Source organism: Notamacropus eugenii, chromosome 2 (genome assembly GCF_028372415.1).
Source record: "Notamacropus eugenii isolate mMacEug1 chromosome 2, mMacEug1.pri_v2, whole genome shotgun sequence".
In the NCBI taxonomy this organism is placed as follows: Eukaryota; Metazoa; Chordata; class Mammalia; order Diprotodontia; family Macropodidae; genus Notamacropus; species Notamacropus eugenii.
In genome coordinates, this window is record NC_092873.1 from 348,783,086 (window position 1) to 348,810,139 (window position 27,054).

Sequence of the window (27,054 nt, forward strand, 5' to 3'; positions counted from 1 at the left end):
GCCCTGTATTGCCCTGTAATTGGTAAACGGGCATCCCTCTTATTTTTGCAACTAGAAGGTAAACTACTCTGGAGAGGCTGAGACTCAGTCCTCTACTGGAGTAGGCTGGGCACTAAAGAAAACTCGTTTGATGGATTCTCCCACTCACTTTCTTTCATTTACTCTCTCCTTCCATCCTCTACTTTAACCCCAGTCCAGACCCCGAGGGGGAGGGGGGAGCGGGCTGAGGAGGGGTGTAGAAGTTACGCCTCTCCAGGCTTCCGGCCCTGGGCGAGATCTCCCAACAAGCACAGCTATGATTGGACTGCCGGCGAGGCTCGCCCCAAGCCGGCCAATGGCAGTGCTGCCTGTTGCTGGGTGGCTGAGGCCGCTAGAGGCAGCTGTTTGAAGGCTAGGGAAAAGGTGGAGACGGGGCCCGCAGGTGGAGGTGAGCTTAGCGGGGTCGCTCCGGCCTGCGCCTCTCGCCCACTTCTCCTTTGGTCCCATCTCAGGCTTCCGCAGAAAGGCGGGCGGTGACCGCGCGGTCGCCCCGGATCGTGCCCCGTGATCTCGGCCACCCGTGGCTACGGGAGCGCACGGCTGCCGGGCAGGTGACGGTGACGTGGAGCGTGACGCCACGGCCCGGAGCCGGCCCCCTCCTCTCCGCCTAGTTAGAGCCGGGCGGCCCCACTTCGTTCTTCTTCTGCGGGCCCCGGAGGCCAGGTAGGCGGGCAGGTGACCGGCCGTCCACCTCCCTGGGTCCCACGAGCTCCCGGAGCGGGGAGCACTGCCCCGCGCCCAGCCCGTCCGGGCGGACGACCGGCTCGAAGCCGGGGAGGAGGTTCCCGGCCTGGCCCTCTCAAGCGTAGCTCTGTAGTTTTACCGGGAAAGACAGTGGTTTTCAGCTGAGTGAGGGGCTGTCCCGAAGCCCCTCATATTGAAAGAACCTTTAAAGGGCCCCAGCCTTTTGGGCTTGTGACTCAGATGATGGAGAACGGGAGTTAGGTTAAACGACACCTCCAAAAAAGTCACCCTTTCCTCCCCAAAGAGCATGTGTTAAAAGTTCTAGGTGGGGAATAGGTGAGCCTCGAGACTTTGTTTACTTTTATGCTCAGAAAAGCCCCAAATAAGGGGATTTAGGCTCATCAGAGTACTACTCCCCGTATAGAATCTAAGTTCCTTGAGGGCAGGGACCGTTTCATTTCTACCACCTTCTCCCGTGATTGGCACATAACTAGTGCTTACCGTTGTCGTCTGGTTGATTGGTAAATGTTTGGGTGGAGTCTGTCCATCTGCGGGTTTTTGTTTTTGTTTTTGTTTGGATGAGAAAGAGCATAAAAGTACCCCTAATCCTCAGACTGGAAAAGGGATTAGGTATGATATAAGAAGTTAGTGCCTCGGTTGACTCATATGTGAATTTGGGATGATGTCATCTTGGAGAGATGCAGCAAAGTAAAAGAGTGATGCAGAGGGTTTTTTAAAGCTTTTCTCAGTAGGTGATGTGCAAATACATGTCAGTTCTTACTATGAGATCTCCCTCAGTGCTGTCAGCCCCTTCTGAGTCACGTTGTAGTGGCCTAGTCTGGAGAAACTTTGGATTTGTATCGAGTTGAGTGTTGAACACACTTTTTCTCATTTGTAAGAGAACAGAGACTTGAAAGGGGATTTATTTCTCCCAAATTTTTACTATGTACAGTCTTTGTCACTTTAAACTGCCAGATGGCCAATACAGTGTTGTCGATGCTTTGAACTCCCCTTATATTTTTTTGAAACCAACTTTAAATTAGTCTTCTTGGTACTCCTTTCAGAGAAAGTGACTTTAAGAAGAAGCCAGCCTGCCTATTATGCCAACCACCTTCATTAACTCTCGTCTTTTCCCCAATGCCACTATCCTCAGTAAATTTACTTTAAATATAGATTGCACATGGATACTTTTATTACTGTGGAGACCATTTTCTTTTTTGTCTGAGAAGGGTTCCATCTTCAACTGATTGGAAGTAAAAGGTAATTATTAACTCAGGTGATGTCCCTAGCAACTTATTTTGCAAGATTTCAACTGAGTGCAGTAACTTCACACTCTATTCCCCACTCACTCTTCTCTCTACCAGCAAGACAATTCATTTGAACATCTACTAAGTAGATGTACTAGTCCCTGAGAGGGGTATAAAGGTTACTAAGACATAGGTCCTGCTCCCAAGGAGCTTTTAGTCTAGTACAAAATCTATACAATGGTCACACAACGTGTCAGAAGCAGAATTTGATCACTTTTCTGTCTAATTTTAAATTCAGCACTCTATCCACTGTGCCACACTGCTTCTTGTGCTACAAAATAGACTCGATAAATGACCCTTTCACTATGCAAAGATGACCTGACAATCCATTTATGTGAATTTGGAACTGGTGTAATAACTGGACCCTCAAGATTGATGTGACTTTAGAACAGGTGTCCTAAAACTTGTGGTTTAAAAAACAATGAAGTTTCATTATAATTGGTTTCCTTTATGGTCCTCTGTATTTTTTATTTTAGTTTGTGCATTTAAAAACATTATTCTGGGAAGAGGTACATAGGCTTTACCATGGTACAGAAAAGGTTCGGAAACCCTGACTTAGAGAGAGTTGCCCCAAGGATCTCTCCCTGGCCTTTTGCTGTTTCACATTTTTATCTGACTTGGATGAAGGCAGAGAAGACATACTTGTCAAATTTACAAAATAACATGACACTTGGAGAGATAGCTAGTACCTTGTATAACAGTCTGGATCCAAAAAGAGCTCATCAGACTAGAATGATGCAAGGCACTGAATAACATTTCAACATGGGTTCAGCAAGTTAACTTCACAAATACAGATTGGGGGAGGGGACGTGTCTAGACAATTTCTATGGGAAAAATTCTGGAGTGTTTACTGGATGGTAAGCTTCTCAGGAGTCAATTTGATATGGAAGACAAACAAGTAAATGTGATGCTAAGTTGCCTTTTTTTTTTTTTTTTAAAGAAAGCCATAGTGATCCCAAAAGGAAAAAAATATACTCTGATCTGGTCAGGCCACATCCCAGTTTATTTCTGGGTGTCATGTTTTAGGAAACACACAGACAAGCTAATATAAAGAGGGAAACCAGAATAAGGACTGTAGAATGTGCCATGTGAAGATGTTATACTAATGAATGAAAAGCTTTTATTAAGTAATTACTATGTGTAAAGCGCTCACGATACTAGTACAAAACTGAGACAGTCTTTTCCTTAAAGAACTTACATTTAAATGGTAAAATGACACACCCAGAGGAGTAGTGACCATGGAGAGGTGTTTTTGGCCTAGAAAGCCAAAGGGATGGTAAATGGAACAAAGGGGAAGTTGATCAACACAACTGTTCTGGAAACACTAGCAGTATTATTTTGATTACAGTTCCCAGAGCAGGTGGCAGGTAAGAATACTGCAGGGCCCTAGATGGATAGCTGGAAGGAAGGATGGTCTAGTGGTTGTTGGCTGGCAAAAGAGAAGTGCTTTATGAGTTTGTGCTCATTGACTCATCAGTTAAGACAGCTCAGTCTGAGTAGGGGAGTTTCAAAGTTGAGTGGTACAACTTTGGAGGTTTAGTAGTAAAAGTGTGTAGGCAGCCTCAAGTCCTATGGCAAGAATATGGTGACTTCTTTGTTGTAGAGTTGGAATTTGAAACTGTCAGCCATCAAGTCACATAATTAACTTTTGAATTTTGTATTTGCTTTTATTGTGTACCTATAGGCTATCAATAGGTATTGATTAAATGCCTACTATGCACAGCACTCTGCTAAGCCTGGGGAAACAAACAAAAATGAAAGCCTCTCTCCTGAAGGAGGTGGGAGGACACAAAATCTACAAGTATAAACATATAAAAACTACAAGGTTGTTTTGAAAACTGGGAGGCAGTAGCCCCTAGTGGAATCAGGAGGTCTCATGGGATCAAAGAAGCATGAAAAACTACACAGAAAACCGAAGGAAGTTCGGAAGGGTATACAAATGATCAAGGTGATTTTGTTACTTTTGCATTGAGTATATGCTTTTAAAACTATGTAACTAGTTTGCAGTTACATGTATAGTGCTCTTCCATTGGTTGTATCTTCAGACGTTTGTGGCACTGTAAGTTTGCAATAGAATACAAAATGTATTTTTTTTTTTTTGCTATTGAGAGCCTTGGGCCCAATTTGTTTTTATTTTTATTTTTTTAAATTAATTTATTTAACTTTTAACATTCATTTTCACAAAATTTTGGGTTCCACATTTTCTCCCCTTTTGTCCCCTCCCCCCACCCCAAAACACCGAGCGTTCTAATTGCCCCTGTCTGCCAATCTGTCCTCCCTCCCTCCCCACCCCTTCCTTTTGGAAGGCAAGCAATTCAATATAGGCCAGATCTGTGTAGTTTTGCAAATGACTACCATAATAGTAGTGTTGTGTAAGAACTAATTATATTTCCCTCCATCCTATCCTGTCCCCCATTACTTCTGTTCTCTCTTTTGATCCTGACCCTCCCCATGAGTGTTGACCTCAAATTGCTCCCTCCTCCCCGTGCCCTCCCTTCCATCATCCCCCCCACCCTGCTTATCCCCCACTTTCCTGTATTGTAAGATAGGTTTTCATACCAAAATGAGTGTGCATTTTATTCCTTCCTTTAGTGGAATGTGATGAGAGTAAACTTCATGTTTTTCTCTCACCTTCCCTCTTTTTCCCTTCACTAAAAAGTCTTTTGCTTGCCTCTTTTATGAGAGATAATTTGCCCCATTCCATTTCTCCCTTTCTCCTCCCAATATATTTCTCTCTCATTGCTTGATTTCATTTTTTTTTTAAGATATGATCCCCTCCTCTTCAGTTTACTCTGTGCACTCTGTCTCTATGTGTGTGTGCATGTGCGTGTGCATGTGTGTGTGTGTTATCCCACCCTGTACCCAGATGCTGAATAGTTTCAAGAGTTACAAATATTGTCTTTCCATGTAGGAATGTAAACAGTTCAACTTTTGTAATGGCCCTTATGACTTCTCTTTGCTATTTACTTTTTCATGCTTCTCTTCATTCTTGTGTTTGAAAGTCAAATTTTCTTTTCAGCTCTGGTCTTGTCATCAAGAATGCTTGAAAGTCCTCTATTTCATTGAAAGACCAATTTTTCCCCTGAAGTATTATATTCAGTTTTGCTGGGTAGGTGATTCTTGGTTTTAGTCCTAGTTCTTTTGACTTCTGGAATATCCTATTCCATGCCCTTCTATCCCTTAATGTGGAAGCTGCTAGATCCTGTGTTATCCTGATTGTATTTCCACAATACTTGAATTGTTTCTTTCTAGCTGCTTGCAATATTTTCTCCTTGACCTGGGAACTCTGGAATTTGGCCACAATGTTCCTAGGAGTTTCTCTTTTTGGATCTCTTTCAGGTGGTGATCTGTGGATTCCTTGAATACTTATTTTGCCCTCTGGTTCTAGAATCTCAGGGCAGTTTTCCTTGATAATTTCATGAAAGATGATGTCTAGGCTCTTTTTTTGATCCTGGCTTTCAGGTAGGCCCATAATTTTTAAATTGTCTCTCCTGGGTCTATTCTCCAGGTCAGTTGTTTTTCCAATGAGATATTTCACATTATCTTCCATTTTTTCATTCTTTTGGTTTTTGTTTTGTGATTTCTTGGTTTCTCATAAAGTCATTAGCCTCCATCTGTTCCATTCTAATTTTGAAAGAATTATTTTCTTCAGAGAGCTTTTGAATCTCCTTTTCCATTTGGCTAATTCTGCTTTTGAAAGCATTCTTCTCCTCATTGGCTTCTTGAACCTCTTTTGCCAATTGAGTTAGCCTATTTTTCAAGGTGTTATTTTCTTCAGCATTTTTTGGGGTCTCCTTTAGCAGGGAGCTGATCTGCTGTTCATGCTTTGACTGCATGTCTCTCATTTCTCTTCCCAGCTTTTCTTCCACCTCTCTAACTTGATTTTGTATGAGCTCTTCCATGACCTGAGCCCACAGAATATTTAGTCTGGATGTTTGGGATACAGAGGCCTTGACTTCTATGTCTTTGCCTGATGGTAAGCATTGTTCTTCCTCATCAGAAGGGAAGGGAGGAGATGCCTGTTCCCCAAGAAAGTAACCTTCTATAGTCTTATTTCTTTTCCCTTTTCTGGGCATTTTCCCAGCCAGTGATTTGACTTCTGAATATTCTCTTCATACCTACCTCGCCTCCTGATCCTCCCAGCCAGTGCTTGGGGTTTGAGATTCAAATGCTGCTTGCCAGCCTTAGGGCTTTTGGTGGGGGCAGGGCTGCTATTCAGTGTGAGATTAAGTTCAGGTGGTCAGGTCGGGGCAGGGCCGCCTCTCAGGCTCAGTTCCCTCAGGGGGTTTATGCGGAGACCTTCAACAATGGATCTGGGCTTCTGCCTGCTTGGGGAGCCTCGGTCTGCTCCTGCCTCTGCTGTTGCCTCCCGAGGGGGCCTGAGTTATGGGGGCACCCCACTCCCCTCTCGACCCGCCAAAGAGACCCTCTCACCGACCCCTGTCACCTGTGGGTGGAGGGACCCGCGTGGCCGCTGGAGATCCCGTCCCTGAAGCCCGCTCGAATCTTTTCCTCTCGGTGCCGGTGACGGGTCCGCGGCAGGGCTGTACTCAGCTCCTAGTCCCGGCGCCCAGTCCGTGGCGCGAAGGACCTTTTGCAAGAGGTTTGCAGGTCTCTCTGGAACAGAAATCTCCCTCACTCCAATGTTCTGTGGGCCTCTGGGTGCAGAATTCGCCGTGAGTTACTTTTTTGTAGATGTTCTATGGGTTGTGGGTTCAGAGCTATGTGTATGTGCGTCTTTCTACTCCGCCATCTTGGCTCCGCCCAAAATGTATTTTTTTTAAAGGCTTCATGTAGGTCGTATAAGCTAGGCTTTGAAGGAAACGAGGGATTCTAAGACAGATGAGGGTGGAATGCATTCCATGATGATCAGTTTATACAAAGGTAAGGAATTATGAGATAGAATGTCTTATGTGAGGACCAGCAGTCAATTTTTGTTGTACTAAAAGGTGTGTGGAGGGGAACATAATGTGTAATAAAGCTGGAAAAGTACGTTGCAGCCAAGTTGTGAAATGCTTTAAATTCCTAAGACAGCTTCTACAGGACTCTGACCTGACAGGTGAATCTTGATCTAGCACTTGCCTTGATTACGAGATCTAGTAACTAGATTGCACTTGATCTCGAATACCCTCTGGCCCTCCTCACTGACCCTAAATTAGGTTGTTAGGAGATAGATAAGAGTATCTGTATTTTTTCCCCCAGCTAAAAACAAGGGATTTACCCAAGAGCTGCTACTGAGCTAGAAACATAATTCAGATCTCTAGACTATCTGTTGCTTACCCAGTTATTGTGATCCAGCTGTCTCTCTCAGTGTAGGGTTTGATCCTGTTACCCTTGTTATCCTCTCTTGAAAAACCCTGACACCTACGGGTTTGAGTAAGCAGAGATGAAAGAAGGCAAGAAGACATGAAACTACAGGCAGTATGGATAGAACCTAGAATATTCCAGGACCCTTTTTTCATTGGTTAAAAACATAAGTAGATACCCAGTGACATTTGGAGTAGTTTCATGAGAGTAAAGAACTTGGTGCTAGAACTCCTGGATTCTTTTTCTCTATCAACCACTGAATGAAAATGTATATTCCCTAAAATGAACTTTGGTTTCCATCTTTTCTGCCTGAGGACTGAGATTAGTTCTCCCACCTCTCTCTCTCCCAGGAGTAAAGGTGGCAATGTCCAGAGGGTGCTTTGAACAGAGAAAAGAACCAGTTTCATATCCATTCCCTTCCTCCCAATGACACTGCTAGCCCTCAGATAAAACTAAGAGATGGCAGCCTCATGTGCTACTTAGAAGGGAGTGGCAGCACCCACTGACTCATCAACATCTCTTCACTCTGGAGGCCAGTTATTGTCAGAGTGGAGAGGAGTGAATAGTGCAGGCTGCTTAATAGGCTGAGTGAGGATTGAGAATACTCACTGGTTTAAATAGCTGCTTCTCCCCCATAATGAAAGATTAGGAATGGGGAAGCTGTATATAAAAATAGTACTTAACAGTTAACTGTAAAACAATATATTTTTGCAACTATTGGTTCCATGAAAAAATAATTGAGTCCCAAGGCAGGGAATGACTCATTTTCCTGAATGATTATATTGATCACTGGAGCAAAATATATACATTCCCTTTGGTAAGCAGTGGGAGGGTGAAGCTTCTGCCTTGTGTATGTGCTTCACATGAAATTCAGGGAGCCATCTGAAAGGAGGAGGAACGTGCTGCATTAAAGATGCAGGTTAATGAAGAAGAGTGCCCCTAACTTTGTGCAAAATGAGAAACCTGAGGCTTGTTTCTTCCCTGAGTTCTGAGTTTTTCAAACAGGGTTGGAAAGGAGTTTCTTCTTTCACATCTGTTTCATACTCTCAGCAAATCCATTTATAGGATGTTTTTAAAAATTTCAGTGTGAGAGCCTTGCCAGTGGCACATGTTTATGTGGAGAGATATCCAGGTAGATGCTCTTGATTCTAGCCCAAGGTTTGTCCCAGTTTTCTATGTGACTTTGCTTCTTGATGTTTGTCCTGCATCAAAAAAACCATACCTACCCTGATGGAGTTAGGACCATTGGATTAATTCTCTGTATGGTTAGATACTTAGACCTGTGAGGTAGCCCACAGTGGTGCTACTTTCACCCTCACCCTGCCCCCAAAGGCTTACTGTCTTGATCAGGGGTTCACAATATTTTTTTGGGTCCTTTATCCCTTGGCTTTTTGTAAATCTTCCCAGTAGCCAATGTACATGAGAAACAAGGAGATTAATGTTCCATAAAGAAACCTTTATTTGACTTTTGATTAGAGAGATGCAAATCAAAACAACTCTGAGGTACCACATCATACCTATAAGATTGGCAAACATGACAGAACAGGAAAATGATAAATGTTGGAGAGGATGTGGGAGAGTTGGAACACTAATTCATTGTTGGTGGAGCTGTGAGCTCATCCAACCATTCTGGAGAGCAATTTGGAACTATGCCCAAAGGGCTACAAAAATGTGCATACCCTTTGACCCAGCAATATTGCTGCTAGGACTATATCCCCAAGAGATCATAAAAATGGGAAAGGGTCCCACATGTACAAAAATATTTATAGCAGCACTCTTTGTAGTTGCCAAAAACTGGAAATCAAGGGGATGCCCATCAATTGGGGAATGGTTGAATAAATTATGGTATATGAATGTAATGGAGTACTATTGTGCCATAAGAAATGATGAACAAGAAGACTTCAGAGAGACCTGGAAGTGCTGGGGTTGGAAGCTCAATTCCGTGTGGGCGGTCTCGGGCGGGTAAAGGTGGGAACTTCTAAATCTTAGAGTTCTCACGAGGCCCCCCAGGAAACGACTGGGAATCGAGGTGAACCGAGCTATCTCGTGTATTTCCGCCTCTTCCCATGAGAAACGTGATGGGAGAGAGCTCTCCCCGCCCTCGAGATTGTCCTGGGTCTGGGCACACCTATTGTTATCTAACAGGCACGGTATTCAGATGCAAACTACGTGGCCGGAGAGCTTAATTGGGATCAGGAAAGCCTGAAAGCGCTCTTAGCTGGGGAGGGGCCCTGACCTACAGAAGGCCTCTCCTCCCTTTCCCTCTCTTCGCTTTTTCCTCCCCCTCTCTCCCCACTTACACTTCTACTTCCAATCTCTTATTGTAAGATCTTTGCCTCCTTGGGAGATTCTTCGCTCCCTTCTAAGGAAGAATTCCCCTGCACTTGTAACCAGAACCCTGAATAAAGCTCAACCCTTGTTCAACTCTGGAACGTCCTTTCTCTCATATGAGCATCCGGCTTGGCCAGCCGAAGACCTCGGGAGGTGAGGTAAGAAGACTCGGGTAGCCCACAGGCCTCTAGGCCTGCCATGGAAGGACTTATATGATCTGATGCTGAGCGAAAGGAGCAGAACCAGGAGAACTTTGTGCACAGCAACGACCACAGTGTGCGAGAGTTTTTTCTGGTAGACTTGGAACTTCATAATAACGCAAGAACGTAAAAAACAAAACATTCCTAATGGTTTTCTAAGGCAAAATGCCTTCCACACTCAGAGAAAGAACTATGGAATTCATTCGCAGAATGTAGCAGATCGTGTGTGTGTGTGTGTGTGTGTGTGTGTGTGTGTGTGATGTTTTGATTTGTTTTATGATTTCTTCCATTTATTTTTAGTTTGTCTGCACAGCGTGACTATAGTGAAAACATATTCAATAGGAAAGTAATGTAGATCCTATATTGAATTGTATGCTGCCTTGGGGAGGGAGGGGGGTAATAGGGGGTAGGTGAGGAGGATAAAAAATCTAAGTTTTATGGTAGTGATTGTAGAACATTAAAAAAAAGAAACCTTTATTTTGTACATAAACTTTTTTTAGTATCATAAAGTTGTTAAGAGTTCATTAGAATAGTCAAATGAATTGTAAGACCCTTGATTCTGTTTCCTGTCAACTGACAATTTTATTCTTGGTGTGGTTTTTGAAAAAAAGCTATCTAAATATGTTCATCCTCCAGTTTCTTACTTTGGATTTGATTGAGGATTGAGATAAGTTCTTATAAATAAAAACCTTTTGTGAGCACATTAAGTAAGAATGATAACGTGCTTCTCCAAGGATACATCAAAAATTTTATCACTGAATTGATTAGAAATCAGTTTGGAGTTTCTGGTTATTTTAGTGGTCAATTAACTCACCTTTCACTGGATCATTGTTGCTGTTTTTCCCCCTCTTTCCATATAAAAAAGTTTTCAATCCAAACTTTATCCCTTTGGTTTTGGTCAACAGAAATGATCTTTGCAGCTGTCTCTTTCAGGTGTGTTATAATGCTCTTTGCCCCAGCCACTTCAGCTTTCTTCTTCAATGGACAACATTTTTCACCAGCAGTAGTATTTCATTAGTATTCAATACAGTACGATATTTCACCAAAAATGACAGACTTCTTCTGTACATGCACAAAGTTAGGAACCTCTGGTCTAAGGGGAACATACATAAATTGATCATATATTTAGAGACTTTCGTAGGATCATAGAGTTGGAGGGAGAGTACAAACCCCTCACTTTAGAGGTGAGGGAGCTGACTCTCAACCTGTGACTTTTCCCCCCTAAATCACCCCCTCTTCACAACTTTCCTGCTACTTTTGAGGGCACTGCCATCCTCCAACTGACCCAGGCTGGAGCCCACTTCAGTACTCAAACTTCTCACCTGCACTCACCCCACCTACCCAACGATGACCATGCTTGTCATTTCTACCTTGCAATATTTCTCAGAGAGGTCCCTTTCTCTCTGCTTACACAGCTGTCCCCTGGTGCTCCAGCTATTGCAGTAGCCTTTCGCTTGACTCCCTGCCTCAAATCTCTCAGCTCTTAGTATATCTTCTACTCAATTACCAAAGAGATTTTCCTGAAAAGAAGGTCCCACCATGTCACCTCCCTCCTCAGTAAATTGCAACCACTTTCCATTACCTCCCAAACAAATATAAAATGTACTGTTCATCATTTAAACCTCTTCACAGCCTGGCGCCTTTCTGCCTTTCAAGTCCTATACTTGACTCTCCTGGTCATCCACTATTAATTATGCTGCTCTGCTGGGCTACTTGCTGTTCCATCTCTGGACTCTGTGTCTTTTCACTGGCTGTGCCCCCACGCCTGGACTGTGTTCTGACCCTCTGCTGGCACCTTCCTTTTGAGGTCACTTTCATCTACTTTGTGTAACTTGTACATAACATAGCTTCTGGCAGGTTGTGTGCCCCTTGGGGACAAGGACAGTGTTTTTTGCCTTTCTTTCTCAGAGCTTTGAGAGTTCCTGGCATATAGTAAGGGCTTAATAAATGCTTACTGACTGACACTGACTGGCATCATGCATCTAGAAAGTATCAGAAGTGGGATTCAAACCTAGGTCTTACCATCTCCAAATCTAGCACTGTGTCTGCTGCATCATGCTGCCTCTCTGAGGCCACTGTTATTTGTTTCCTCATCTATTACTAGTGCAGGTTTACTGCTCTTCATCTCCTTCCCCCATGACTGATGTTTCTCCTCAAGTTCCAACTTGTATTTCTCTAATGTGGAAATTTTTTGGATTTTTGGGCATCAAGAGAATTTGCTTGTCCTCTTGTACAAGTGATCTAACCCATCAATCAACAAGTCTTCGCTAAGTATGTATGTGTGTGTAAGTATGTACATATGCTCTGTGTATGCTAGGTGCTGGGGAAACAGATAAAAATGAGGATGATCCTTGCCCCCAAGGATCTTCTATTGTTGGAGAAAACTCACACTTAATATAAATATATATTTAAAAAATCCAAGCTAATTTTTTTGGGAGAGGAAGGCATTAACAAAAGATCAGGAAAGGCTTCATACAGAGCTTTCTCTTCTAAATTTGTAATCTAAAAACTGTAAAGAAAATTAATCCAAGAAAGAAGACAGTGTGGGAGGTAACTCCAAGAAAGAGGCTGTTTTATTTATGGGGTGACCTTAGAACTGTGGTTTGAAAGAAGCTTATTTTGGAAGAGAGCTTAGACTGAGAATTCCAAAATAGAAAAAAATTGGATGTAATTAGAATTGTGAACTGATTCCTCAGTGCCTTTTCTGTCTTGACTAGTGATTTAATCATCTGGGACTAATTACCTATCCATTCCTCAGTTTGCCTATTTAATAGGTTCTAAACTATTTAGTAGAAAGAATCTTGAACTGGGATTAACACTTGGATTGTAATCCTGGTGCCTGTACCCACCACACTACAATGTCCAGGGGTGTGCTGGTAAATATTTAACAACCAGCTTTTTGATGTGTGGGGTGGTAGTGGGGGAGAATATCGTCACAAAACCCTTTCAAGTTTAATCTGCATTATTAATATTTTCATCATAATGAGTTCTTAAATTTAAGTAATCGATAAAACAGTAAATCAAGTCCTGATTTTGTAGCTTTTGCAGGTTTCAGAGATGTTGATGTTTAATAATGTGCTCTCCCAAGCCAGTTCAAGCTAGCTTCTGCACAACCTTGAATGTAACCCTGGGGAAGGAGTTCTTCTAACCTTTATGCTTCTTCTATTAAGTGGAAGGACTGGACAAATGAGTTTAAAATTTTCTTCCAGCTCAAATTCTTTGATTACTTTGATTACTACCCATGGAGTTTAACTAAATGGATACAAGTGGCTGTTCTGGGGAAAGAAACTCATAAAAATTGGCCATTCATTCAGTAAACATTTTTGATTTGTGGGGGTAGTAGAAAAGAAGTTCATGCCCAGGAGTACTTGTGGTCTTTGAGAATGCCCCACATATGACACTTTGCAGCAATAAGTAAAAGACCCAGAAGAGGAGAATTGGAAAGAGACTTAGAGGTCATCCCTCATCTTCTAGCAGTGCAAGGATTGTAAGCAATTCAGTTCATCTTCCTAGAACCTTTATTTGAACAGCCATCTGGGGAGGAAGAGACTCCTCAGTACCTAGTTATGAAGTTCGTACTTCTTATTCATCTACTGGCATATAAGTTGTCCATTATTTTTTCAGCTTTCATTTTTCTGCCCTGTCTCCCTAACTAGACTACAAGTTTTTTGAGGGAACCCATTTTCTTATGTCTCCGTACACAAAAGGACTCTGTGAATATTCGTACAATTTGTACAGTTGTACAATAATTTGTACAGTTAGTTATAGTGTACTCCTTGACCTTTAAGCCTAGGAGCCCAAAGCCATCCCATGCTTGTATTTTTCACGCTCCTGGCTTTCTTCAGAGAGAACAGCTGTGCTTTGTTTTCACAGACAAACACAGGCAGATGAAATGATTTGCCAGAGATAAACCTGAGGCTAGAACTTGGGTTTCCTAGCATTGTATCCTGGCTGCATTGCTCTTTGTGATTCTGTCCAGAGTTAACTCTCTCCTTTCCATGAAGGGAGGAGGTGGTGGTAATGGTATGATATTCAAAAGAACCAGTAATGTAAACATCATTTCTTTTTGCCTCTGGAGTGTTATTATTGTTTCTCTCCCCAGTAGATTTATATTCCTAACTATGATTTCAATTAGATTAATGTTAAAATGAATTTATGGTCTTTGGATATCCTGAGAAGAGCAGAGAAAGGACATAGTTCCAGTTTGTCACATTAGGTAGATTAGGAATCAGAAGACAGTTAAACTGCGTGATCTTTGACAAGTTCCCTAATTTTCTATGCTTCACCTCATCTATCAAAAGGTTTGGGAATAACTATCTTTAAGGTCTCTGCAGGCTGTAAAATTGGCTGATTCTGTGTCCCTGGGCTTGGCAATAAAGAGGGTGGTGCCCTATTAGTACTGGGGCTCCATCCGCACTCCCTTAGTTAATGTCACCACTAAAAAATAAAGTCATGCTGCTTGATGATGCTGAGCAGAAGAAAATATATCCATTTTACTTCAGGAGAAATAGGCATGGAGTGGGAACAAAGAGCTTGGGTTGTAATGTATATTGCTGGTTTATCCACTAGCTAGGTGATGCAATGGATAGAACGCAGGAAGGTTGGAGTTCAAATGCTACCTCAGATACAACTAACAGTGACCTAAACAAGTCCCTTTACTTCTCTCAGTCTTAGTTTCCTCATTTGTAAAATGAGGATAATATTAGCACTAAACCAGAAAGTTATGGTGAGGACCAAATGAGATAGTATATGTAAAGTGCTACCTAAATGCTCATTGTTTTTATTAGTGTGTTTTAGACACTTTGATCAGTGTTCTCAGGCTTATTTCAGTGAAATTCTCATATCTCTTCTATTTGTAGTGTGGAAGTTGCCTCAGGGGACCTCCTTTAGAGGGAAAATGATTGCGATTGCATAATACAGAACCAATGAGTCCATTGATTCTGGCTTACCATTTGAGATGACATATTCTTTGAGGGGACAGCAATTCTTCATAGTGTCCGGTCACTTGTCAATTATCTGTGTGAATTTTCCATAACAAACTTTAAAATTCTAAATTGGCTTTCCCTAGCATAAATTTGGGTTGTTTCTTCCTCCTCCATCACTTGATGTGTCCTTAGGGGAAGAAAATTAATTTCAGTATCAGCTAACATAATCATAATTAGTATAGTAAATTTGCTACTGCTGCAAAAAAAGTAGTCATATGACAGACTTGAAGATCCATAAGAAATGGTTTTGGATTAACAACTGTTTGGGGATTATCTGTTCTACTGTTCCCTTCAATCCACACAGATAGTTGAGCCCTGATTTTAGATGACACGGGTGTGGCACACCTACCCCTCAGTTTAATTTGCATCTAGAATGCCCAGAAATGGTATCTCTGTTTGTTCCATTAGCTACAAACATGCAGCATTGCCTTAGCAATGAGATCATAAAAGGACACTAGATAGATCTAGAGAGAAGAAAAGATTTTTTTCTAAAATGAATTGTATCATGCCTTTTCCTAGAGGGGAGTAGGTGGTATGTTAGGGCTAAAGTGAGGAAAAGCAGAGTTCTAATCTGGCCAAAGACACTTACTAGCTGTGTGCCTCTGGGCACATTATGTAACTGTTTCCTCAACTTTAAAATGGGAATAATAGTAGTACCTACTTCTCAGGGTTGTTGTGAGGATCAAATGTGATCATATTTGAAAATCACTTAGTGCAGTGTCTGGCACATAGTAGGTGCTAAATAAATGCTTGTTTCCTTCCTTCCCCACTTCCCCAACTCCTTTTTAGAGTATGAGTCCTAGTTAGGATTTTTCTCTGAAAATGAGATGGAAAGGTTCCATGATTTAAAATCCTTGATGGGGGATATTGAGTTACCTTTTATTTTTGTGACTTAAATGTTTTTTTTCCCCTGTGGGTTACTTATCTTCATTAACATGAAAAACAAAAACTTCATTCTTGCCATAGAGTATATATTGGATTCATTTACAAGCAAAAGCATTTCAGTCTATAGTATCCCTTCTGGGTCACAGAGCCTTCTCCTGGATTCTAGGGGAAGACCTAGAACTTCTGTTCCTTCTTTTTCCCCGCTCTTTAATCTGGCTTCAGACTAGCTGTGTGACACTTTGCTAATCATTTAACCCTGTTTGTCCTAGTTTCCTCATCTTTAAAATGAGCTGGAGAAGGAAATGGCAAACCATTCCAGTATCTTTGCTAAGAAAAATCCCCAATAAAGCATCACAAAGACTTGGACATGACTGAACAACAAACCTTTCTAGACCTCAGTTACCTCTTTGTAACTGTATGTAAAATGGACTTGATAAGCACCAAGGTTCTTTTAAGGATTTGTGACCCTGTCATTCTTCAGGTAACCTCCAGGATGTGGGAAGAGAAAGGACACATCTGTGAAAACAAAAAAGCATGAAGAATACATGCAAGGAAAATGGGCAACCAAGTACATTGTAACTCATCACTTCTCATTAGTAAATTCCTCCTGGGAACTCCATTTTGAGAAAAGGCCCCTGGCCCTCCATCCTTCCAGTCCTCTCTTGGCTCTGCTTCTGATTCCAGGCTTTATTACTTTGCTACCAGTAGAGAACTCCACCCTTCCCCCCACCCCCGTGTCATCTCCACCATTAGAATTTAAACTCCTTAAAGTCAGGGACTGTCTTTCTTGTACCTGTTCCCTGGCCCTTAATCCAGTAGCTGGGTTGAGCCCTTCATAAATGCTTGTTGATGGACTGACTGATAACTAGTGGTTGTAAGATAGTAAATCCTACTACTCAGCTTCCCTTCCAGTCCCCAAAGGGTACTCACATCGATGCCTTGACTTAGCTAGAACCTCCCATGAAGACCCATTTTGCTCCTTCCTCAGACCTTCTTTGCCCTAGAATTTCTTCTTGGCAGAAACCCTTGCTGCAGCAGGCTTCGTAGCCCCTGAGCATAAGCTGCTGTTTGCGTCTGAGCTCCCCATCTGGACAACTCCTAGAAAAGAAAGGAAGGATTATTTAGCTCAGACCAAAGTCACTCAGCCCTGAGTCCAATATAGGCCTGAGTTGGGGGATTGCTTTGCCATCTTCCTGGAAGGAAGCCTCAGAATTTCTGGCAAGAGGATTGGACTGAATACCTGCGTACCTAGAATAGATTTTTAAGGTCTCTAGTGATTTCTTTGTATGCTTAGTGGCGTGCTTTTCCCTTTCTGTGAGCCTCAGTTTTCTAGTCTGGAAAATGTCAGGTGACCTATTTTTCTCCTTTTTAGACAGAGGAAGTTTTTTTACCCATATCTATAATTTTATCTGTAGCAGCCTCTGGTGTGGCACTCCCACTATCCATACAGATCATCACTTTCTATGGGATTGAGTCCTAGTTTATTGCCTCTGGCAATACAAGGTTAAATGACTTGCCAAGAATCACACAGCCAGCCTCTCTCTGAGGTAGAATTTGAACCCTGATCTTTCAGACTCTAGGATGAGTTCTCAAACCACTCTGCGTCTTAAGAGATGGTTTAGAAGAATGAAAGATTACATCCTGAATATTCTGTGGGTTCTCCATATACGCTACCAATCTGTATTCCTCATTCAAAATCTGACTCAATAGAACCTGCATCTATTACAAGGGAAGTATTTCTTAATTAACCCCATTTGATCTTGTTCAGATACTCTCAGCACTTACACATTCATGTAATACTCTGCAGGTGTATAAACTCCATGAGGACAGGAATCTGTCTAAATTATCTCAGTGTTACTGCTCTGTAGGCACTATTTATTAAATTTAGTGGCTGGTTGAATGAGCTTTGATTAAGCATTTACTACATGGCTGATGTTGCACTAAGCTCAAGAATACAAAGAAAGGCAAAAGCAACCCCTGTCTTTGAGAAACTTACATTCTAGTGAATAATTTGCCTTCATAGAACTTACAGAGTAACAGGTAAGATTTGTTGTTGTGGCTGTTCAGTTGTATCCTGAGTCTTTGTGACCCCATTTACGGTTTTCTTGGCAGAGATCCTGGAGTGGTTTGCCATTTCCTTCTCCAGCTCATTTAACAGATAAGGAAACTGAGACAAACATGGTTAAGTGACCTGCCCAGGGTCGAGCTAGCAAGTGTCTGAGGCCAGATTTGAACTGGGGAAGATGAGTCTTCCTGACCCCAGGCCTGGTGCTCTGTGTACTTGGCACCACCTAGCTGCCCTAGTAGATAGAATAGGAGACTTTAAATATGCAATGACTGTATAAGCCATCATAATGCAGAATAGAATATGATGGGAAGTACAGTATAAGACCTGAAGAAAAGGAAGTTTTCATGAAATAAATGACATTTGTGTTTATTGATGTTTCTTGATAAGAGTGTTTTTCTTTCCTTTCATGCCGATGTATTCTATCCTCTCTCCTTGAGGATAAGAGCTTCCTCAGACTATAAATTTGTCAGAGACAGAGACTATATCTTTCCCTTCCCATTGTATCCCTTCCCCATGACAGACAAAAACATGCTTTATTGGAACAATTTCACTCTTTCCTAAATTCCCGTCTTAATCATCTGTGTTTGTTTTGTTACCTAGGGATTCCCTGGCCCCTCTCCCGTTGGGCTGGCTGAGCTGACCCAGTCTTGCTGAGGCAGGATGTTCCTGGTGGGCCTGTCAGGGGGCATCGCTTCAGGGAAGAGCTCAGTGGTTCAGGTGTTCAGGGATCTAGGCTGTGCTGTGATCGATGCAGATGCCATTGCCCACCAGGGTGAGTTGGAGGATGGGAAAGGAGGGGATTCAATTCAACAAACGTTAAGCTTTTTCTTTGTTCAAAGAGAGATGTAATACAGGTCCTGTACTCAGGGAGCTTATAGTTGAATAGGCAGGAAACAGTAGACATCTCTTCTTCTTCCATGTCCCCAACACCTATCCCAGCCTTCTTCCCTTTCCCCTTCTTTCAGTGACCCAGAAGGAAATGAAGATGTTCGCATTATTCCTTCAGGCCCCATAGGTGGCAGAGTTGCTATTTAGTCTAATTTCCTTTTCTCTTTTTCTGCTTCTATCACTGTCCTCTCTTATAAAAATCCTCTTTCTTTTGGAACCCCTTCCTTGACACTTGTGTTTCTAAGGTAAGGAATTCCTTATTTTGCTTAGTTCTCTAATTCTGCATCTTTATTTTTGCAAGTGAGAAGGTAAACTTTATATACCTCTTCCTTTAGGATATTCAGTCCTCACATCAGAGTACACTGTCTGTCAGATTACATCACCATTCTTGCCCTGAGACTTTTTCACAGCAATCTTTCAGGGTCTAGTCCTGTGCTTACATCTTTCCCCTCCCTTGCCAGTGGTAAAGCCAGGCTACCCTGCCTACCAGCGTATTGTTCAAGTCTTTGGACATGAGATCCTGCAAAAGAATGGTGAGATCAACCGTCAGGCCTTGGGAAACATCATCTTCCGCCAGGCTGAGAAGCGGAGGCTGCTGAATGCCATCACCCATCCACACATTCGTAAGGAGATGCTGAAGCAGATCTTAAAGTACTTGATTCAGGGTGAGATACCAGAGGCTGGAGACTGGGGGAGGGACAAGGAGGGAGGCTGAGGTGTGATACTTCCCTGGCAAATTCTGGGATTTCCTTGATGAATGTTGGCATAGCAACCTTTGTTTTTCTTTTTAACCTTTGTAGCAAGCCAATTATGGTGATGAGGAATGATGGTGGAGAGTTGGACAGTCAGGCCAGTTAATCAAAACATTTATTTGATACTGACTGGGTACAGAATTTTATTCTAGGCCCCATGAGAAGAAGGATACATGCAGAAAAGAAGACATAGTGTCCTCACTATTGAGGAACTTAAAATTTTATATAATAATGCTATTGATTCAATCTACAGGAGGTGGACTTGTAGCTGACTTTTCTCTCTAGTAGTGAGAATTTATTGTATTGAATTATATACTCTTTTTTCCCAATCTTCCCCCTAACATGTGGTATCCATTTATTTGGAAGATAGCTAATCTATGGTTTAAAGATGCTACCTGTGAAATAGGAATTTTTCCCCATTGGGAAATAGGTAATCTTGACCTTGATAGTAACTGACCCCCAGACAAATGGAGACAATGCAGTTATTTATGAAAATTGTAGAAGAATACATACATAAAGACTAAAAAACATAATTATGAGGAGAAGCTAGTGTTGAAGGGAGTAAGGAACAGAATGGGACAGTCAGAGGGAGCATTTTCAGTGAAGGTTTTCTGGAGGGAATGAGTATTTAACTGGAGCTAAAATAAAGGGAAAGAGATAAAGGAGTTCTCAGAGGTGGTCCAAGTAGGGGAGACTAACCTGAGGAAAGGTTTTCAGGTGAGAATGAGCCACATATGTGGACGGACAGACAATAAGATGATTTGCTACAAAAAAATTGCTAACATTTTTAAGAGGAGTTTAAGGTTTGTAAAATGTACCTTTTGATCACCAAAACACCCTTCTGAGGTTAGTACTACAGGTATCTTATCTCCATTTTAGATATGAGGAGACTGAGATTCAGAGAGGTTATGACTTAGCCAGGGCCACATAATTACTATGTTTTGGAGGCAAGTTTTGAACACAGGTAGGTCTTGATTCCAGGTCCACTCCTCTGGGCTACTTCCCTGTTAAGATTGGAAATAATGGAAGAAGAAAGTAGTTTGAAAAGATTGGCGAGTAGGAGTCATTTGGCTAATGCTTAAGTTAGCAACCTTTCAAAAAATGCACCAAAGTTCCCACAACTCAAAGGGATAAAGTATGGCAGTAGCAACAGGGAAAATGTAGCCTTCATTTTCTGACACATACACCATAGCAGTCACTTTCAGAACTGATGCATTTTTAATTTCCCTTCTCTCCTTTTTTTCCCTCCAACTCCTGAAGGATTATCTTTAAAACTTCTCTTGTGGAAGTGGCCAGAACTACTAAGAGAAGCAGTATATTTTGAACATTAGATTGGGAAGCAGGATTTCTCTGGCCTCTTTCTGGTCTCCATGTAGTGTTTATAGCCATGGTCTTTTCCTTGCCACTTTGCCTGCTTCTCCTTTACAAAGCCAGAAGACATTCCTTCTTTCTTCATCTTTCTTCCTCTCTCTGGGGGTCTTTGCTGACTGCATAAAGGCATCTGGTGACTGACTCAGGTTGAGAATGGGACCGTGAGCTGGGTTTCCTCTCTCCCAGTCTGGCTTGTGTTTATCCTCTCTCTTACTCTGGCTCTGCCCTCCCTTGCCCTCTTTCTAGATACTTGTGCCTTTGTGCTCTTCTCCCTCCCCCCCACCCCCCTTGGCTCCAGGAATGGAACCCTCTGCCTTTCATTTGTGCCCTTTGCATTCCCTCCCAGGCCGGTTACAAGTACATCTGTAGGGCTCGAAGGCGGCAGTGTAGCTTCCCTTCTGAGATTACTCATTGGATAATGTCACCCGCTCTGAAACATTCTCTGTGCTTCCCCCATCCCACCCTGCCTCACTTAAATAAAAGCCAGAAAGCTCTTTTCAGCTCGATAAGGTGAAAAATGGGGATGACAGCTGTGGCTTCCACAGTCCCAGTTTTCCCCTGATGAGTATAACAAATACAACTGTCAAAGTTGGTATAATCAAACGTCAGATAAGATCACCAGCTGTTGGGGGAGGTCTCTGTGTAGGCAGAAGAATGTCTTAATAGAGTCAGGATAGTTTGTAGAGCTTATCAAGCAGGAGGGATGTGACAGCTGAATGGACCTTTACTGGTGAACCAAAGCACTGGCCACAGGCTCCCACGAGAAGCCTGGAGGAAAGGACAGATCGAAAGGAGAGGAGGAGATGGGAATGGGGAGGCAAAGGGAGATAAGAGGTTTTAAAAGGAGCTTGTGCTGGCTCTGGCCCCGAGGTGGATAAGCAGTGCTGCCAACCTCTGTTCTCAGTTTGCTCCATGCAGCCTGGTCTTCATGGCTTTGGGGAATCCCGTTTGTTTCTTTTGGGCCTCTCAGTCAGCAGAGCTAGACAGCTGGGGAACAGGTAGCCTGGGTTTTCTCCCTGGCTCACTGATCTTGAATGTCAGCTCTGCTGTGAGTCAGAGGGAATAATCCTGGAGCATTTGCGCATAATAATTCTTCATATTTGTAGCATGTTTTACAGATTCCTAAGCATTCTCTAGGGGGCAGCTAAGTGGTGCAGTGGATAGAATGCTGGACCTGGAATTAGGAAGACTTGAATTCAAATCTGGCCTCATGCTAGCTGTATGACACCATGCAAGTCACTTAACCCTGTTTACCTTAGTTTCCTCATCTATAAAATGAGCTGGAGAAGAAAATGGCAAACCACTCCAGTATCTCTGTCAAGAAATCCCCAAATGGGATCACGAAGAGTTGGATACATCTTAAAACAACTAGACACATAAGCATTTTCACTTAACGTTTTCTCATTTGACCTTCACAAGATCTACTTGAGTCCATCAGAACAGATAGTATTATCTCCATTTTGCAAAAGAGAAAACAGGCTGAGAGATTAATAGCCTGGTGCTATTGTGGTTTTGTCCCCATCCACTCCAGTTGCACACAAAGAAAATTTCCATTCTCTACTGAGAGTCTCATCCTTTGATTCCAGTCAGTCTTTTCGCAGATTCCATTGGGTCATGAGGGGACTAGATGACTGCAACCCACCACCACAAGAATAGAATTCCAGTGATGTGTCCCACTGATGTTTAAGGGGTGTCATGTTCAAATATGGCCCCAACTTTTGGAGAGAACATCCAGTCTGGGCCTTGGTAGCACTGGCTTCAAAGGATTCCACGCATTTTGTCTCCTTGGAGGTAGCTGGGCCTTGCCTAGAGCTCTCGGCTTGGCCGCCTTCTCCCTCCCACACCAGTCTCTTTAGCTGCACGTCCCGGTGTTCCATCTTTGGCTAGAATTCCTCCTCCCTTTCAGTGCCTTTGCACCTGCTTCTTGATCTATCATCACTCTCTTCTCTTCCTTCTGTGCCACCCCATCTCCCATCTAAAAAACAAAAGCAAAAAAACCTTTGGTCATTCAGCTGCCTACTGAATAAAGTCCAATCTCCATAGCCTTGCATTAGGTGCCTTCTCCATCTGGTTCCACACAGCTTTTCTGTTTCTTTTTATTCCAACCAAACCAACCGATACAGGATCCCAGGGCCTTGCCATTTTCCTAGGTCATAATCCAGCTCATCAGCTGAGTCACTGTGCTTTTCTCGTCACTTGGCTGAATGAAGAAAATAGGTTGTCTAGAGCAGGAAAGGCTGATGATTGGCTCTTCTTATTCTTTTGGGCGTTTTCCTTCCTCTCCCCAGGCTACCGATATGTGATCTTGGACATCCCCTTGCTGTTTGAAACTGAAACAATGTTACGATTCATGAAGCATACAGTGGTGGTCTACTGGTGAGTTGGGTCTCTTGGTTCTGAAGTGGAGAAGTATTGGTTGATCTTGGGATAAAAAGAGATTTCCTCAGGCAGTGGTGGGACAACAGTCAATGCTGTTCTCTCGTTGTCAAGATGGGAGGTTAAGGTCCCAATGAACTGGGCCCTGAATATTGATCAGTCTGATGTTATGCAGTTGAGGCTGGTGGGGAGGCGGTGCCATGCTTCCTGAGTCTTGTCATTGGTTCTCAGGATGTTTTGGTACATGAGGAGAGCTCCCCCTGCTGGCTCTTACAAGCAGTTAGATGAACAAAGCTGTAGCATCGCTGTCATCGATGATAGCCTTTCATGGTCAAAACAGATTGCTTTCATGTCCATTTTCATTTTATCCTCCCAGCATAAGGTAGGACAGGGATAATTATACCCATGTTGCCAATGAGAGAGCCTAATCATAGAAACACAGACATTTAGCGACTTGTCCAAGGTCACACAGCGGTTGAACTCCTTAGCACTGGGGAACAATGAGAGTACCAGTGAGCAAGTGAAGCCGCTTTATTCTGCATTGTCCCCTAGGGGGTAAGTGGGACAAGGCAAATAAAAATCCAGGCTTGGCAAATGGAGGAGGATCAGACTGTCAAGGAAAAATGAGTCATGGTCCATAGTGATGGAGTAAGCAAGGACAGATGAGATCCTGGGGCTTTTCTGCTCAGCTGTTTCCTGGATACCTCCCACAGTCCTTTGGGAAGCACTTGGTTTTTCAGGTGTTTTGGATTCATGATGGTCCTCAGGAGAGGATATATAGGAAGCATGTAATAGGAGGTAGTGCCTGGCATTCTGCCTTAGTACCCCAAATATCCAAGACTGCCTACTTTGTAGCTATTTGCCTTATGTTATCATAAAGAGTGCCCTATTTTTATCCCAGGAAGTGATTATACTTGGGTATAGTCAAGTCCTCTAAACTATTACATAGCTGAATGGGATCTAGACTCTCAGTTCCCTAACACTATAAGAATGAGCCAGGTTTCAAATTCCTAGGTCTCCAGTTGACTTGCTTCTTTATCTGTGAAATGGGTATAATAATACTCATGCTACTTACCTCACCGTGTTGTCAGCAGAGTGCTTTGTAAACTGTAAAGCATTATACAAATAAGAGCTGCTATTACTAATGCAGAGCCAAACCACCCCAGCAGGAAGTGACCCCATGACTTTAACCTTATTAGCTGTATTCTGCAGTGAAATGCCAGTAAGGTGAAATAATTGGGGAGTTCAGTGTGTGGGTGAGAAGAGTATGTTGTATATATCTAACCCACTTCTTCCTCCTTAGGTTATCTTGCCAAATTTCAATATATGACAAAATCTTCCCATTTTTCAAATGGAGAAATTGAGGCTTGGTAGAAAAATCCAGGAAACCTGGAGGCTGCTTCATAGCACAGTTGGCAAGAATCAGCTTTTATGTCCAAATTTCATTAAAGGCTGCTACTAACCTCTGCCTTTTTCCCATTTTTTAAATTACCCACGGTTGTCCACTGATCTAATAGGTATAGGAATAACAGCATTTCTATGAAACCAGCTAGTTCCTTTTGCATTTGGGGGAGACAAAAGGCCCAGAATGGGAAGGCACTTGGGGGGCTACAGGGCCTAAAGCTCATTTCTTCTCCAGCCTGGGTTAGCTTCCTTACAAATTCACTGCTTTACACAAGAGAGGAAGGACCCCTCAGGCATAACAGGGAACCTACTGAATAAGGAGGCTTGGGACCTTGATAGCAAATTCTAGATGTGAGAAGGATCTTTGGATTTCTAGCAGAAAAACCACTGGAGCAGCAGGTAGCCTTACATTCCAGTAATTAGCTGACCTCAAAAGCTGAGGTCATTTAAAATTCTTTCCAGCACTGAGTGCAGTGCTTTGGACACAGAAGGCTTTTGATAAAAGGTAGTTCAGTGTTGACTAAGTAGAAAGCCCTTAGTTCTCTCTAAACCTCCCTGCTGCCCAAACACACATAACCCTTTACTTAGCCACACTGGCCACATCCCCAGCACAGGTTGGTAGCTCTGCAAAGCATTCTGGATGTGGGGAGGGGGCAAGTGGGAGGACTTGGGACAGATCTGCAAAGGAAGGGGAAGCTTCACCGTGGCCCTAGGAAGCTACTCAGAATGCAGCCAGCAGTCCTGGGGCCTCAGGGGAGCTAGCTGAAAGGGCTTAGCTGGTGGAGACAGCCCTTTAAGTAAAGGTCACACTGACTTGGCCAGAAACCCTAAGGGGAGAGGAGGAAAGAGCTAATGTCACCAACTTGGATCACTGTTTATGAAGGGTTAAGTTGGAATTCTGGGCTGCAGGGCCATGGCATAACTAATATTTTGTGTACCAGGAGTTCATTCCAAGACTTAAAGAATTGGGGAAAAGGACAAGAGATATAAGTGGTGATGGTTTTCAAATCCACATTCAATACTAACCTTGTCTGGAGGCAGGGATCTGCCCTCTCTGGGGGGTAGGAAGCTGGAACCAGGGTATCTGAATGAATGGGACCCAATATGTTCTGAGAAACATTTCTCTGTGCCTTTCTTCCAAGATAAAATGTCCCTGGTGGGTGGAAGTGGGGTGAGGGTCACCCTCCTATCTGAGCACTGCTCTCTTTTCCTTTCTCTTCTTCTCACCAGTGACCCCCAGACCCAGCTATCACGGCTGATGCAGCGGAATGGACTGAGTCGAGAGGAGGCTGAGCAACGGATTGCAGCTCAACTGCCCCTGGAAGAGAAGCGCCAATTGGCCCGGCATATCCTGGACAACTCAGGGGAGTGGGAGGTTACTCGCCAACAGACCCTCCACCTGCATTGCCAGCTAGAAGATTCCCTGGACTTTTTACCATTGAGGCTTGGCCTGTTGACTGGTCTCATTGGCATCATATACCTATTCTCTCGGCAATTCCTGCTTTAATAAGGTCCCCAGCCCTTAAATAGCCATCTCCAGGGCTGACAGCCCAGCCTAATGATGCTGAGGCCAAGTAACAGGGTCTTGATCGAAATGTTCTGTTCTGTCCCTCCCTTTCACAGACTGAGTTCTTTCCTTCCTCTTCTGTTAGGCAGGCCTACTGGGCTGAGAGACTGGGGGAAAAGTTGGTACTATTGTCACAAAAGAGACAACCTTTGAAGGGGGCACCGCCCAGTCCTGAGTTAGGAATCAATTTGCTAATATCTCTTTTTCCTTACTCTGTCCCAGTGGCATCTTTGTGTGCCACAGGGAGCTACAGGGCAGGAGACTGACTTAGTGTGCATCTTTAAAGAAAGATTCCTCCCTTCCCTTCCCCTCTTCATTTGCATTCGAAGTGGCTCCTATGGAGCTTTGGGTAATTGTAGCTCCCTCGTACAACATGTTGTTCCTTGCTATTTCAATAAATGTCCATGGAAGACCCTCTTCCGTTCTCAGAGGCTGTTTGACCTATGCCCTCTGCTCAGAGCCCTCCTGGGTGGGTGTGCATGCTTGTGTCTTGACATATAGACAGGGTGTAGTATCCTTTGTGTAGACCATTGGTTTGGAGTCCATGCACCCATTTTTGCAGTCTTGGGGGCTTTCATTCCTGATGGTATGTCTACAGTGAGCCATCCCCTACCCTGCCAGGTTTCTCCAGTGTCATCATTCCCCTCCTCCAACTCTCAGATTAGTGAAACTTTGCAAGGGGAATCTCCCTCCTAGTTCAGCATTCCTGCCTGACTTGGAACTGGGGCAGGGGGGTGGGGTGGGGAGACAAGTGTCTACCTCCAGGGCACCCATCTTCTCTGGCATTACTGCACCCGGGGCAGCTATGCTGCTTGTGTTGCCCTAGTTATGCCCCTGCCTTAGAGTGACAGCAACATTTGAACCTGACAAGCACAGAATTTTTGGATTTG

General features: G+C 43.2%; 1 protein-coding gene across 3 annotated transcripts; it reads left to right on the forward strand.

Annotated features, from left to right (window-relative positions):
• Nucleotides 1-330: 330 nt before the first annotated feature.
• DCAKD (dephospho-CoA kinase domain containing) lies at nt 331-26,581 on the forward strand. Of its 3 annotated transcripts, none has more exons than XM_072645989.1 (5): nt 331-427; nt 18,407-18,578; nt 19,156-19,359; nt 23,106-23,193; nt 25,828-26,581. In XM_072645989.1, the coding sequence occupies exons 2-5, from the start codon at nt 18,467-18,469 to the stop codon at nt 26,102-26,104; spliced, it is 681 nt and encodes a 226-aa protein (XP_072502090.1). In that variant the 5' UTR covers nt 331-427; nt 18,407-18,466; the 3' UTR covers nt 26,105-26,581. The 3 variants fall into 3 exon arrangements, with proteins under 3 accessions (XP_072502090.1, XP_072502089.1, XP_072502091.1); XM_072645988.1 differs by having other exon boundaries at nt 343-702; XM_072645990.1 differs by lacking the exon at nt 331-427 and adding an exon at nt 1,788-1,983.
• Nucleotides 26,582-27,054: the final 473 nt, after the last annotated feature.

Bases quoted from the DNA above. Each gene is read 5' to 3' on its own strand.
- DCAKD (XM_072645989.1), top strand. From the start codon at position 18,467: ATGTTCCTGGTGGGCCTGTCAGGGGGCATCGCTTCAGGGAAGAGCTCA. The intron at 18,579-19,155 runs GTGAGTTGGAGG...CTCCCTTGCCAG, and splicing joins AGATGCCATTGCCCACCAGG to TGGTAAAGCCAGGCTACCCT. The intron at 19,360-23,105 runs GTGAGATACCAG...TCCTCTCCCCAG, and splicing joins CTTAAAGTACTTGATTCAGG to GCTACCGATATGTGATCTTG.